Source organism: Asterias rubens, chromosome 3, assembly GCF_902459465.1.
Source record: "Asterias rubens chromosome 3, eAstRub1.3, whole genome shotgun sequence".
NCBI classification, from domain to species: domain Eukaryota; kingdom Metazoa; phylum Echinodermata; class Asteroidea; order Forcipulatida; family Asteriidae; genus Asterias; species Asterias rubens.
The window spans coordinates 2,903,754-2,918,724 of NC_047064.1; the positions used below are offsets into that span (position 1 = coordinate 2,903,754).

Below are 14,971 nucleotides of genomic sequence, written 5' to 3' on the forward strand. Positions count from 1 at the left end.
TAAGCCCTATGTATGTGTGTTTTAATGCTACATACGAAGTGTGGAACCTAGAACAACACAGATCCACATATTGTAGGGACTTAAAACATCATGTGGACATACACACGTCCACACAGTGTAGAAGTAGTGTTTTCCTAGTGTACAAAACAAAGGGGAATTCACAGAGTGACTGCAACAGAAAGCTGATTTGTATAATGCTATACTTCATGGACTTGATGTATGTTTCGATTAATAAAAGATCCGCCATGTTTAAAACAGTCCAACTGCTGCAAATGAAACAATACACTCACAGTTCTCAACAAAAATAAGCTTTGTTTAAAACGTAAGGCGGCGTGGTCGCCATTGCGTTCATCATGGTTTCCCCCCAAATGTTTCAAAAAAATGTGTTTTTGCCGGTTCTAAGTTTCTCTTTCTTCTTATCTTTCCTTCTGCAGTTGTTGTCATGTGTGCATCAGGCGATGCCATCCGGAGAATAATGCTTGCAGCCCACGAGCTCGGCATGACCAACGGGGAATATGCATTCTTCAATATCTTCCTCTTCGATAGCAACTATTTTGGAGATGTGAGCTGGAAGCGAGGCGATGAGTACGACCAAGATGCCAAAGAGGCTTACCGGTCTCTCATGACGTTCACACTCCGTAAGCCAGATACACCAAAATTCGCCACATTCGCCAAGAAGGTCAAAGAACAGGCTTTGGCCAATTACAACTTCAGCTTTGATGCGCTGAACGAAGAGGTAAACAATTCACTTCAGTGGTTGTTGTTGTTGTTGTTGTTGTCGTCATTTCGTCGTTGTCGTTGTCGTCGTTGTTGTTTTGGGAATTTTTTTAACAATGAATTGTTTTGGGGAAATTTCAGAATAAAACACCAATTACATGTGTTGACTGTATCTACAATTCGAAGAAAACAAGTCTTCATTTGCCAATGTTTAATAATGCAAAGAGAAGAAAAACAAAGAGGGTATTTATTATTTTAAAAATATATATGAAAAAAACGTTCAATTTGAATGGATTGGCACATAATCATGACAGCCCATTGTATAGGTTCAATTCATGCGCTGACACTATGTGTGTACGTGCAGCTGCATTAAGAAAGATCATTAGAGAAAGATCCGCAAAGAACGAGCCTGTTGTCATGCCTCTTGAACCGTTGTTAAGATACCTGCTCAGGCTGCATGCGCTTTGATTCAAGTGTACTGAAATAGTCATCTCAATTGTTTGACATCAACTCGAACAAGCTATCGGCGAATATTTAATGAAGTAAGTAACTACTATCAGACATACGATGAAGCTATTATCAGGGAATATCTAATAAAGTAGATGACCATCAGTAATATGATGTATCAAGTGATGTTTCATGAAGTAAATGACCATCAGTGTTGCGATGTAGCTATCAAGGAATGATTCGTAACAAGTAGCTGACCATCAATACGCTATAGGTGTTTCATGTATAGGTATTCGTGTGTGGTTTTCGTGACCATACACTTGTAGATCTGATCTGGTGATATGTTAGCTCAACCAATTATTTAGAACCTCTTGTTATGGTCAGCATGCCTTTGCCAATGCTGCACTTGTCATTCGAAACAAGCTCTCTGCCACGTCAAACAATATATGCAAGAGAGACCTTAGTCCCATTTGTTTTGCTAGTTTTTCTCTTCACTTGTTCCAAACGTATCTTTCGTGTCATCCTTGTTGTTGTTTTTTGTGTGCGCCTTGATTGGTTTTCCGGAGATGTGCGCTTTAAGTCCATGGTATTGTTATTATATTTTTCACTTCCAATCAAGTAAACCCCTTTTACTGTTTTAGACAACCAAAGCTTAAGTAGTGTAAAACTCTTACCGGTACCAATCCTCCTGAGAGATATTTCTGTCAGAAATTCTCTCAAACAGAAGCTCCTAAAACTCATCTTATTTTGATTGAAGAAACCTGTTATGGGTGCACGTGTACAAAATGTCTTGCCTTCACTACATGCATAAACGTAACCACCGAACGTTTTTGTTGCTACCTACTCTTGTAGCCATTTATTTCAAGAGTGATTGCAACACAATACCTTCCCTTAAAAGAAAAATATAAAAAAAAAATTTATTGTTGACCCCAATATAAGTGCAACACTTTTATAGCTTAGTTGTGCCATGGAGGTAGAAATAGTAGTGTGAAGAGATAGTGCCACCACATTAATTTGTCACAAGTCAAGCAGACACACAACACTATTGTACCCACCTGTAGTTCGACGGATGTCCCCGCCCCGGTCAAACAAACCCATGCATCATTAATTGTATCATCGAGTCGAACGATTCTGTTGTTATGGAACAACAACTGACAGGTATCTCTGTGTTTCGTGTTATCACACCGTACCATCGTGTTGAATACACAATTATGCTAGTGTCCCACTTCAAAAGTGTATAATGAATTATAGATTTGATCATACAGATATTATCTTAGGAGACCTTAGTGCCTTTCAGCCATCTCGGAAAGTTTGGGGTTGATTTTCTAGTTGACTACTCTACCTACCCCCCCCCCCCTCCGTGATGACCTACATATTTATCACGCTCGTGGATGCAGTTCCTCTCCTGTTCAAAATGCATATTGAGATACGTCCACACATAGCCCTTTATTAGGACTCTTCTTCTGTCACTAATATGGAAGTGTAAGGCCACCAGGGCTACGTCCACACTACCGTTGATGATTCGACGTTCAGAAAGGATGTAAAGCTGTCTTGGGCTCGTAAGTCTGTCTTTGACACGTGTTGACCTTCAACATTTTGTTTTGCGAAAATATTGACCTTGTACATTCCACAGCCTCTCTGGCAGGCAAGATACTGCACTGGTCATTTGGGGAAGCTTACATTTGGTGTCCTAATGTCCACACAAATTCAAATAACAAATCAGACAGCGCAACCTATATACAGAATAATTGTAAGATTGCATGTGTACAAATCTTCCCTGCATTAAGTCCAGGCTCTATTTATTTTGTGAACTTGTGACGTCACACGGTCACATGTTTTTAACCTTTAATCGGGTAAGAGATTCGCGTTACGGTGAAGCCACAGCAGCTTGCGCCCCATCACCTTTGTAAAACCCATGCATGGGTCTCATAATTCAAACATTGCGCCATATTGCCGGTCGTATTTTCTTCCATTGGACCCTGTACAAATCGTGCCTGCAGAGAGTCTAGACTCTAGCTCTTTTGTGACCATGTGACGGCACATGTCACTATTTTATCAGACGCAGTGGCTTGCGCCACAAGACCCTTTGTAAACCCAGCCTGTGTCTCATTATTCGAACATTGCGCCATGCTTGCCGGTCGTGTTTTCTTCCATACTGGTTAGTACAAACCGTGACTGCAGAAAGTATAGGCTATAGCTCTTTTGTGAATATGTGACGTCACAGGTCACATCAGACCCAGCGGCTTGCGCCACATGACCCTTTGTAAACCCATGCCTGTGTCTCATTATTCAAACATTGCGCCATGCCTGTCTGTCATGACAGGATTTCCGGACACATTGTGGTTGTATTATCATGATGCTTTTCGTCACCATGATGCCGTGAAAACAGACTTCGATTGAATTGTAAACCCATGTGATGTGCCGCACATAATGCAATTGCAAATGTTTTTCACACGAATAGCCAACAGACATTCTAAACATTGCAAATAGCTAAATGAAGTTACTCCAACGTGGTTAAAGCGACGTTGCCGTCCACAAACGAGTTCCGGCTTTCTGTTTAATATAAGAGTGATGTGGACCGATTAAAAGGGGTTGGACTTCCGACAGGGTTTGTAAAGGGGTTGAAAAAAGGAAGACTGAACGTGTTGTGTGCCATCATTGAATGCTATTATTGACTAGTAAAAAAATAGCTTATTTTTGAGTAGCAACTGATAAACAAAGAATGCTCGATCAATCCATTCGTAGTTTGTTCCTGTTTTTTTTGTTTTTTTTATGAAGTAATTTAGTGGCTAATATTTCTAGTGTAATTATAGTTTTTAGTTTCTACTGGGTGTAAAACTGGTATTTTTGTAACTGTTCATTTATTTTTGTGGCATGAGCATGCTTTTCAAAGCAAATTTCCGTTTAATGAACATACCGAAAAAACAAAAAGCAATTCGAATTGAAGTTGTCGAGTGCACTTTACAATGGCTTTGACCCATGGATAATTACTTTTTTCTACCATTGTTAATGTCAGTGAAAGTGCTGGTACCCACGAAATCCCGTATCATGACATGAGCATACCCTTTTTAGTGTAGACGCAACCATACCCTGATGACGAACATACTATTATTATTATTATTATTATTATTATTATTATTATTATTATTATTATTATTATTATTTATTCGACCAATACAAGGTACAACAAACAAGTTACAATAGCACAAGACAGACAATTAACGGGGAAAAAAAAACAATTATAAAAAAGCAAGAAGTAAGGAAAATAAATACATAATTAAATAAAGGAATAAGTAAGGTTAAATTAAATTAACTTAAATAAATTATTTGAAAAAGAAAACAAAAGCAAAAAAAAAACACAATAAGAGGGCGGCTGAGGGCGGAGCATGCAGGAGGAAAACAGAACCAAATGGGAACGACAACCAGAAGGGATAAAAAACAAAGACAAATCATGCGGGTCAGGGGTAACAAAAGTAAACCAAATTACTGTTGCTCGGAAGCATGCTGCCCCACGCATGACCAACAAACACAATGAACTCAGAAACAACAAAAGGGAAGGGAAAACAAACAGGGGATCGTTCACGACCTGCATGCAAACAAATTGAACATCTATTACGCTGTGTGGTTTAAACAATGATCCTTAAGGAGGCGGAGAAATGTCATGAGAGGACAAATTACAGCAGCTTCAAGAACCTTACATAACACAGAAGTCAGAGCAACAGGCCTATAATTAGTTAACAATACCTTATCCCCTTTCTTGTGAACTGGTGTAATGTTAGCACACCGCCAAGCATCAGTCAGTTGACCGACGCTCAGCGATGTGTTAAACAATAAGCCAAGAGGATGAGCTATTTCGGAGGAGATTTTGTTCAGAACGTTAGGCAAGATACAATCAGGTCCAGGAGATTTATTAGAGGGGAGCTGTTTAAGCAACGCAGCAATTTGGTTGGCAGAAACTGAAATGTGAGACAACTCAGGAATATGCAGTGAGCAGGGCGGGGGGAGGTTGGGAACCGGACCTGATTGTTTACAAACAGAACAGAAGTAATCACTGAATGCAGATGAAATTATGTCAGGGCTGGTTATTTTACAGTTATTATGATAAAATGATGGAGGCCGGGGCGATTGTTTCCTGCCTCTGACAAAGGACCAGAAACTACGTCGGTTGTCCTTGCATTCGAACAAGCGATTGACATAACCCCGATATGTTTTACGGGTAGTTTTTGTTAACTACATTGCGAGCAGTTTTGTAATTAGTCCAGTCAAGTGGGCGACAAGATTTACGGGCTAAATTGAACAGTTTGTGTTTTTCGTTAATCAGTTTATTGAGTTCTGGGGTGATCCAAGGTGTGTGACGGGATCTTCGTTTGGAGACCTTGGGAATGGAATCACGGATAGCAGCATCAAACAAGTCATTGAAGTTCTGTGTGGACTCGTTGATGTCGTTGGTGTCTATGAACACAGACCAGGGAACCAGATGAATTAAGTGTTTAAATGTTCGAAGTCACCGCGACGTGTTTGTAAGAATGTCCGAAGAATTGCTGGGCTAGGGGCAGGTCGAGTAGAGCGGAAAGTAGTCATGACGGCAAGATGGTCAGAGTGGATGGGATTTTGAACTGTGTAGATGGAGGAAATAAAGTCAGCTCGGTTGGTGAAGACTAAATCATTGATGGACCCCGAGTTAGGATTGTTTTGACTTGGTCTAGTTAATGACTGGACGAGCTGTTCCAGGTTGAAGTCACTGGCGATGTCAAGAAGTCAAGTACGATGGTAGTTGCCCGTGATCGAAGGGGTGAGATCGACATTGAAATCGCCTAAAAGAAGACAGCCGTCAAATGAGTCAATGTTGTGGGTTTCCATGGCCTGACCGAGCTTTGCCCAGTAAGCCACAGAAGAAGATGGTGGTCTGTAGAGTAGGCCCAGCAAGAAAGATTCTGAGCCGAGCTTTATGGAGATCCATACAAGTTCAAGGTCATCAGCAGGCTCAGGAGTGGGTAGCCGGACGGGGGACAATGAAGACAAATTATGTCGGCAGGGATTGAGTTGAGGTAAATTTCAAGTTCTTGACACTTGTTACGAATGCTCCGTGAGTTACACAGTAAGCAAGAGATGTTTTTGTGGCCGACAGTAGCACTTGGGCCGGGATTTGGGCTTACGTCACCGCAGGTCAAAATAGGCAACGTGAACGTAGCATCTGAGTTCATATAGAAGGGAATTCGAGCCTTAAAATAACCCTTGATGTCACTGACTGGTGGATAAGACATAGTTTTTGGAGAGTGAATAACGGGTAATGAAGTAGCAACAGAGACAGACAGTATGGCGATGGTCAGCCATATTGGCGTTCTATAGTTTAGCATTGTTGCTCTATTGTTCAAGTGCATTGTGACGTACCCTGCTTACCCCATGTAGTTCTGATTGACAGCTAGTCCCTGTGTGATCGATGCGATGGCCCTGGGGTGATGAGAACTCAAATCAAAAAGATACTGGAATCTCTTTTTATCAAGGGTTGCAGACAACCAGATGTTTCTGAAAAGTCGAAACGTCGAGTCATCTAATCCTCACCTACGTGTGACTTCACTCAAAGTTTCACCACAAACTTTTATTTTAATAACGGACCATATTTTAATAACTTCGAATCGTATTTTATACACGATTATTTATTAAAATGTTTAAAATACTTACCGTGTGAGGTAAACAGTTTCTAAACATTACTGGTTACTGGAAACTTGAAACTTCCAAGGGCTAAAAAAAATATTCTCGTTCCTGTATCCTGTATACATGTTTTATATCATTTTTTTTTTTTTTTTTTTTTTAAATGGAGTTAAGCGTATCACATACGAGGCAATAAGGGCCGTTAGCGAATAACAACTCTTCTTTTTGTTCCCCCAGTCGATAGTGCATAAAGCGAATCACGGCCTATGAATCCGTGCGCCCTACGGGCAAATCGGTCCCAAAGGCTTCGAGAACTAAAGCCTACTATCGCCGTGGTTTCATTTGACAAGAATATGTTTGTTTCAAAGCGGCAGGGTTGAGATTCCCATTCAGGTTTGGGATTCTAATTCAGAGTTGGGGAAGAGGATGAAAACAAAGAAAGGGGGCTCTGCATGGAACAAAAGTAGAACTAGAAGAGAAAGGGTGAGCTGACGAAGAATAAGACCAGAATCTGAACTTCAAAATAGCCACCCCCCCCCCCCCACCCCCCCCCCTTCCTCGTGTATAGTCCTTCAGCAGTTTCGGATCGACAAATCGCCCCGAACACAAAATAGGATGACGAATCTCTCTATCCCTCTCCCCAAAGGCGGGAAAATCTAGACAGAATGTCGTCCGTGATTTCTGTGAAAGGTTTGTCCAGGTGTGCCTCACCGTCGCGAAGGATTCCCAAGTCACTTTGACCCACTTTGTAATCACCTGGTTTCTTCTAGACTACAAAAGTGTTCGCTACATGATACCTTCATATTAGAAGGCTCAGGTTTCACGAAGAAGGGCAGATTATCCAGACAGGCTGTTGTGTATCCCCTTAGTGTTTTTTTTTTTTTTTCTATTTGTTTGTGTTCCTTCACTGAAAAACATTCGAGCCTGCAACACGATCACAACGTATTCTTAGTATAGTAATGATTACTTGATGGTATTCCGCTGCTGGTTATTTTGAAATTAAGAAAGTGCAAGCTTTATATTTGTGTTTTTTTCTGAACTGCACAAATATCCGAATACACTAAGTCTTTCCATGATCTGTTTGTGGCGTGGCTATAGGACTGGATATCCCAATTATCTAGCATAAAAATCAATACATTATTGAAGTGTGAATGCGAACAAAGCACAGCGCAGGATCCAGTTCCAATTAATTGAACTGTAGTAATCCTTAGGGTAACCTAAGCAACTCCAAGATCATAGATGTACTCTATGAAAAGTGACGGGACCATGTGATACCTTCTTCTTATATTAAAGGTATTATACTTGATTGGTAGAGATGACCAAATAAAAAAATCGCAGACAGTGTTCAATATGAATGAAAATAAACCTTGAGCTTAATCCTTTGAGTCAAAGGAGTCACTATTGTAGTGAAAACCATGCACGGTTTTCACAATAAAACTACATTGTCCTTAATTTGGGTTGAACACAACCGAAATAAACCGTTGTTTCGGTTTTAAGTGACTGTTTTTTCGAATATGACATTTTTTTCAGAGGAAAATATTTCACAGAAAAGTGAATCATTTGTGATGCTTTATCCTAATTTCGATCCTAATATCTAGTTTTTGACGTGAGCTTTCTAATTCAGGTATACTGGAAAAACTTCGGCTTAAATTTCCCCCACAAAAAGTTTGGACGGTGCTGTTCGACAATTTCAACGACTAACGAAATGTATGAAAGCTTTTAGCATTTTGTTCTGAATTGGCATCATTTTAGTTACCTCGAAATGTCTCGATCCAAACTATAAATAAAAAATGTGAATATTTTTGTTTCGGGGAAACATAAGGGTCTGTGCTTTGTTTGGGCTATGAAAAAGTACATTGACAGTGTTTTTTATTAGTTAAAGAAAAAAATACTTAAGGAGAAAAAAAGCTGGTGTTATCTATTGCACCAAGTGATTAATGTGGATTCTTGAAATGACATTAAACTATAGTACTGGTATCAGTCACCTTGGCATACAAGGCAATTTAAATAGATAATTGAAAAAAGGATGGTGTTTAATAAGTAGATGTGGTTCAACGGGTATCAAATCTTTCACTAATCGAATGGTTTATACCAAAGTTGATCACATTAAATCTACTTGGTGAAGCGTACTGGAGAGCTGACTATGTTTTTAATACACTTTTGGAAATGTCACTCCTTGAAGTATTGTTTCTTTAGAGAAAGAGGTAATTTTTTGCCAACAAATTTGAGTTTGAGAAAAAGCTTCAGGCACGAAGCCTTTCTCAGACATCTGAAAGCACACTATATTATGCAACGTGGGTTTTCCCCCCGCTATTTTCTTTCAACTTGAAAGAAATTGAGCCCAAATGTTCACAGGGTTGTAATTGTATGACTATGTTGGGATACACCAAATAAGACTGCTTGACAATAGCCAAAGTACATGTACTCTTGGTTATATCCCTGCCTTTAAATAAATGTGCTCTCCGGAAAAAAAAGAGAAGACAAAAAAAGCTATGTATCATCTCTTTTGGGAGATGGATTTCCCTGAGATACAGTCTCTCTACTTGGACACAAACTCTGATGTAAACTCAGTTACCAGAAAAGTGTTAAGATTAAATCTAGACGCATGTGATATGAACAGCACAGAAGATAATTCCTAATGCTATAAATCAGTTCAAATTTGGAACAGAGTATGACGGTCATTTCCAGCCATTGTCAGTTGGGATTCACACTGGGTTTGATCTCAACCAGATTTTGTAACCAGATACGATCCCTCTATTCGATTATGGACACCCTTTTGTCCCTTTTATTTAATAATAAACCATAATGGTCTCTGTGATTGGATTTGTGTTTGATACTATCTTTTTCCGGACAGGATCGCCCCTTGCTTTCAAGTTGATGGCACAATTTTCCCCGAAATTATTTCTTTGTGTTTTTTTTTTTTTACTTTTTTAGCAAAAAGCATATTCCACAGACAATGCTGAAAATATATCCTGCTTAAACTGATTGTACGTGGGCGATGGACGTGTGATAATGTCAGTATCTCGACAATAATTCGTTCTAAAGTAGGATTTGAAACTCTGGCATGGTTCTTCTTCTTTAAGAACCAACACCATACTCAAAAAGAGATTCACAAATGGTGCTACCGCAAACCTGACCTGAAATCGTTTTTAGTTGCTACCACTTGTCATTGGCGAATTGTGTACGTGATATACCTGAAATAAGAACTTATAACTTTGTTTGGATCTATTTTTAGTATAACTATACAATTTAAAGACAGTGGGCCCTATTGGTAATTGTCAAAGACCAGTTTTCTCACTCGGTATACCAACAAAATAACAAACCTGTAAGATTTGAGCTTGATTGCTCGTCGGAGTTGCGAGATAACTATGAAAGAAAAAACACCCATGTCACACGAAGTTGTGTGCTTTTAGATGGTTGATTTCGAGACCTCAAATTCTAAACTTGAGGTCTCGAAATCAAATTCGTGGAAAATTACTTCTTAACTCGAAACTACGTCACTTCAGAGGGAGCTGTTTCTCACATTGTTTTATACTATCAACCTCTCCCCAGTACTCGTTACCAAGTGAGGTTTTATGCTGATAATTATTTTGACTAATTACCAATAGTGTCCACTGCCTTTAAATCACAATTTTGGTGTCAAACTGACCAACAATAATTGGACCTTACATTGACCATACTGTCATGTGACACTGGCTGTAAACCCACGGAGTGAAGGGGTCATGGACAAAGAGAGATTGGCGGTGTAATATTATAGAGAAGTTAGAGATAAACTTGGTGCTCTTTTTATTTCGAGTGGTGACAGCTGGTGTTAAATCACCTCGTTTGTTTCACGTCATACTGTCTGCTATAGTCGGTTTCCTTAATAAGGGTATACTAACCTCAGCCCACTTATCTGACACCAAGTGCTAAAATGCTTTTTAGAGAAATGAAAGCTTTACTTATGTCTGCATACTTTTAAATAGCAAGTTACATTATCACATATGGCATACTTTCATTGGATTACAGATCCGTAAAAGTAATAAAAGTTTGTTAATTTGATATGGAGTCATGGTTTTAAGCTGGTTTCTGGGCACTATTGGGAAGGTTTGCTCACTTGGAGGTGTTTATATTCGAGCTAGTAATTACTGTACCACGTTTGATTCATTAACATACATAAAACAGTGAAGCTGTTTTCTTAATCATGGTGTGGAACAAAAAATGTGATTAACGAAGCCTGTTGCTTTGGTTAATCACATTTTTAGCATAAAACCTTTCTTGGTGACCAGAAATGGGGTGAGGTTGATGGTATAAAACATTGTGAGAATCGGCTCCCTCTGAAGTGCCATAGTTTTGAGAAAGAAGTAATTTTCCACGAATTTGATTTCGAGACCTCAGATTTAGAACTTGAGGTCTCGAAATCAACCATCTAAACGCACACAGCTTCGTGTGACAAAGGGTGTTTTTTTCTTTCACTATTATCTCGCAAGTTCGATGACCGATTGAGCTCAAATTTTCACAGGCTTGTTATTTTATGCATATGTTGAGATACACCAACTGTGAAGGCTATTCTTTGACAATTACCAATAGTGTCCACAGCCTTTAAACAATCTGCTATCGAAAACGAGCCTGTGGTTTGGAACTTCACATTCCTGTCATGGTGAAGACATTCAGCGGCATTTAATGAAGCCTCATCAGGGCCTTATTGATGAAGGTTTAGGTGTTGGTGGACGCCTCCTGGCTCCCTATTTTATCTCCCGGTTTATTCATACAATCACTCCCATTCACTTGGCTTGATTAAACACCGCCGCCCCGTGGAATAGACTAATCAACCATATCGAAGCTCTCTCATCAACGCCGTAAGAACGTGCGATATGTCCCGTAGATAATACACACATCAAAAGGCAAAAACCCACTGTTCCCGGGGAGGTCTTCACCGATGTCCAGATAAAAAGAACTATTTCCCTCGGCTCGCCTGGGTATATTTGAGCATCCCTTATCTCATGCAAACAAATTCAAACCAAGTATAATCTATTTGTTAAACTCTCTTTTTCATTCTTGGATAGTCATATACAAATCAGAATGCTTTTAGGTACGGTTTTTATCAGTCGTTTATATTTGTTTTAACTCACCATTAATAGCAAGTTGCTCTAACGTAAGCCCCTACACTAATGGTCCCCGTCAATCCTCTTTGATTATTTTCTCTCGTCAAAGTTGACTGCTAATTTTCTCTCCATTCTAATCACGGACATAGTGACCCCAAGCCGATTGGTTATCTATCATCATGAACCGGTTTTTGCGAACGTTAACAATAACATTGGTTTGTATATCTGATGAAATTAATGCGAAACATACGTGACTCCAAACGAGCAATAAATCGGAACTCTTCAACGATGGGCGATAAATCCAATACCACTTTTCTTTCCAGAGTTATTAATTCCCGGAGGTTTTTGTAAATTAACTACGGGCGAAGAGCGATTTATTTTCGTTCGCCTTCTCGTAGACGCCCTTTCCGTGGTACGTCAGTCTAAACATGGTGCTACGAAGTAAATTGAACTGGTCCCCTGTCGTTGGTTTTATACGTTTACACTTGTACGTCAGATTTAAATGCGGATCTCCACTAGAACCATGAAAGCTATGCGAAATGATGGGAGGTCAGAGGTGATTATGTACATGAGCTCAACGGCAGATATCTGGCGTAATTCACGAGCTTCGAATAGACCTTATAATGCATTGACGTCATCCAGCTGCCATCTTAGAGAAAACACGGTGACGAAACAATCGAGACGCACGGATTTGTACGCGCGGCGCACATTATTGGTCAATTAACAACCTCCTTTTGACCTCTAGGTGAGGGCGCCCTACTGAAATGACGTCATGTGCATAAGGTCTATTGTGACTTCGGATGATCAGGCTATGAGGTAAATTAACTCGCCCATTTATTTTTCTTAAATGAAAGTCATGGTTTGATCAGTTGTCGTCTTCACTCTCACCTCTCCTCCAGTAAAGGAAACTCACTGGCAGTAACCATAGTAACGGAACTCAGTTGATTTTCTAAAGCCGTTTCTACCGACCAGCGTCAACCCAAAAAAAAACGTGCGACTTCGAGCTGTCTCTTTTATTTTCCTGTTTGCACAGCTTCAACACTGTCATTAAAAACTAGATGCGAGTTTGTAGTGAGGAAGGGTTTAAACAAATGGCCCCGCGCAGGTGTTAAAATGCGCGGGAAACTCGTTCACACTCCACGCGTTTTGCTGAACGATTTGTGACGTTGACAAATGAGAGTTGCGAGAAAAGTTGGCTGCCGACTTATTGTGAGAGTGTAACCTTGGATACTGGCGGGTTTTTTTTTTTCACTGAGATTGATGAGATCTCGCAAATGGAAGGTGTAGGCCTACTCTCTTTAAACTCTCCCGGGTCAGAAGTGACCCGGATTTATACGGGGTCACAGGGGACTTGACCCGTTTCTTTGTCAGTTTCTTATTATTGGTCTTATTTGGGTCTATTGTTTTTTATGTTCATACTTGTTTGTTTGCACAGCGAGTTAACGTTCATTCACAGTTTCTTCTCAATGCAAATTCAATGAATGCGTGTCATTTCGTCACCACATTTTGAGAAACGAATCCTTACATGTTGTGTTTTGTAAAAGCAATCTACATACCGAAAGCTGCAAGAATGCCTTCTTGTCGCAAGAATGCCGTCGTATGGCAAATGCCGTCTTGTTGCAAATGCCGTCATATTGCGAGAGCCATCTTGTCGCAAGAATGTGCCGTCTTCAGACGAAAAAAAAACACAACAAAAACGAGCACACAAAACAGTATTATGGCAATAGTTTTTCGGCTGTTGACGAACACTTAAAATCCGTCTTAGGAATGTTCGCCTCATCCTCCTCCTCCGATGATGTTTCCTGATGCATCACTCGATTGATGTACACAGAAACAAAATTGAGCTTTGCAAGTTGCCAATTTCCGAACCCTAATCAATCAAAGCGTTGCGGGTGTTGAGATAGGCCTAACTGGGCATAGTACAAAGTCGACATCTTCAAATGAAGTGAGTGGATTATTGAATGGTATTGTCATTGCCATCTATTTACCATCCAGGGAAGGTCTACGTTTCAACCAGGGCTCAATTTCAAAGAGCTGGTTAAGCACACAAAAACATTTGTTTTGGTATCTTAGGTTATGTTGTAAACTGTTGGTTGAATAAACCAATGAACCCCGCTGCAATCTGAGCACGATGGGGTCACAGACACAAGTCAATGCCGAATGATGGTTTGAAGGGTCTATGTAACTTTTGTAGGACAAAAAACACAATGTCCACAGATTTACACTAAACTTACGCAGTTTGAAGATAATGATAGAAGAAAGCTTCACAGGAAATATTACTTGCTGAGGTGCTGTGGTTTTTGGGAAATGAGTAAAACAATGTCATGAAAATAATTTTCGTCTAATGAGATGAAAATAATTTTCGTCTAATGAGACGAAAATTATTTTAATCATTTACAAACATATTTTCATGACACTGTTTTACTCATTTCTCAAAAACAACAGCACCTCACTAAGTAATACTTGAAGGGAAGCTTTCCACTATCATTATCTTCAAACCCTGTAAGTTTAATGTTAATCTATGGACATTCTGAAAAAGTACCCAAATCCTTTAAAGATACATTGACTAGAGCAGGATTTAGAACTGCAACCACCGAAAACGTACCGGCGCTCTACTTCTAGCATTATTAATGATAGCAGTATCCCGGTTTTGTCAATATCTTTGTTTGGGGTGCAGGTCAGACTGCCTGGTACTCCAGGGATCATATCCAAGTTTGTACAACATGCAGTGGGAAGTGGCAGCAGAGGGATTATTACCTCAAGGACGTGTGACGTGCTGTATAGTTCAATCATCAAGTAACAAACACAATGGGAACAGACTAGGTAAATAGTAAACTCCACATCATGCAAAGCTTCAAACACTATTTAGACTGGGTAAATGTTCTAAATTGAACAAGTATAGTTTTCCTTGTGGTTTAATATTGCTTAAGTTCTATTTTGGTATTTGCTAAAGGTAAACTGAACTTGAGGATAAAAACAAGGTCGGCTCTTGGTTTTATTTTGAATAGAACGGATGTGATGCAGTACATAGGTAGTCGCAGGGAACTTGACCTAGTCCGTACATCTGCGTT

The 14,971-nt window shown here is 39.7% G+C and overlaps 1 protein-coding gene across 1 annotated transcript in view; it reads left to right on the top strand.

The window, feature by feature from the left end:
• The first annotated feature begins 436 nt into the window (after window positions 1-436).
• LOC117287794 (atrial natriuretic peptide receptor 1-like) overlaps window positions 437-14,971 on the top strand; it is a 98,830-nt gene continuing 84,295 nt past the window's right edge. The window contains exon 1 of the mRNA XM_033768311.1: window positions 437-736. Within this exon, the coding sequence (XP_033624202.1) occupies window positions 443-736 (294 nt within the window). The 5' untranslated portion in view covers window positions 437-442. The remainder of the gene's footprint in view (window positions 737-14,971) is intronic.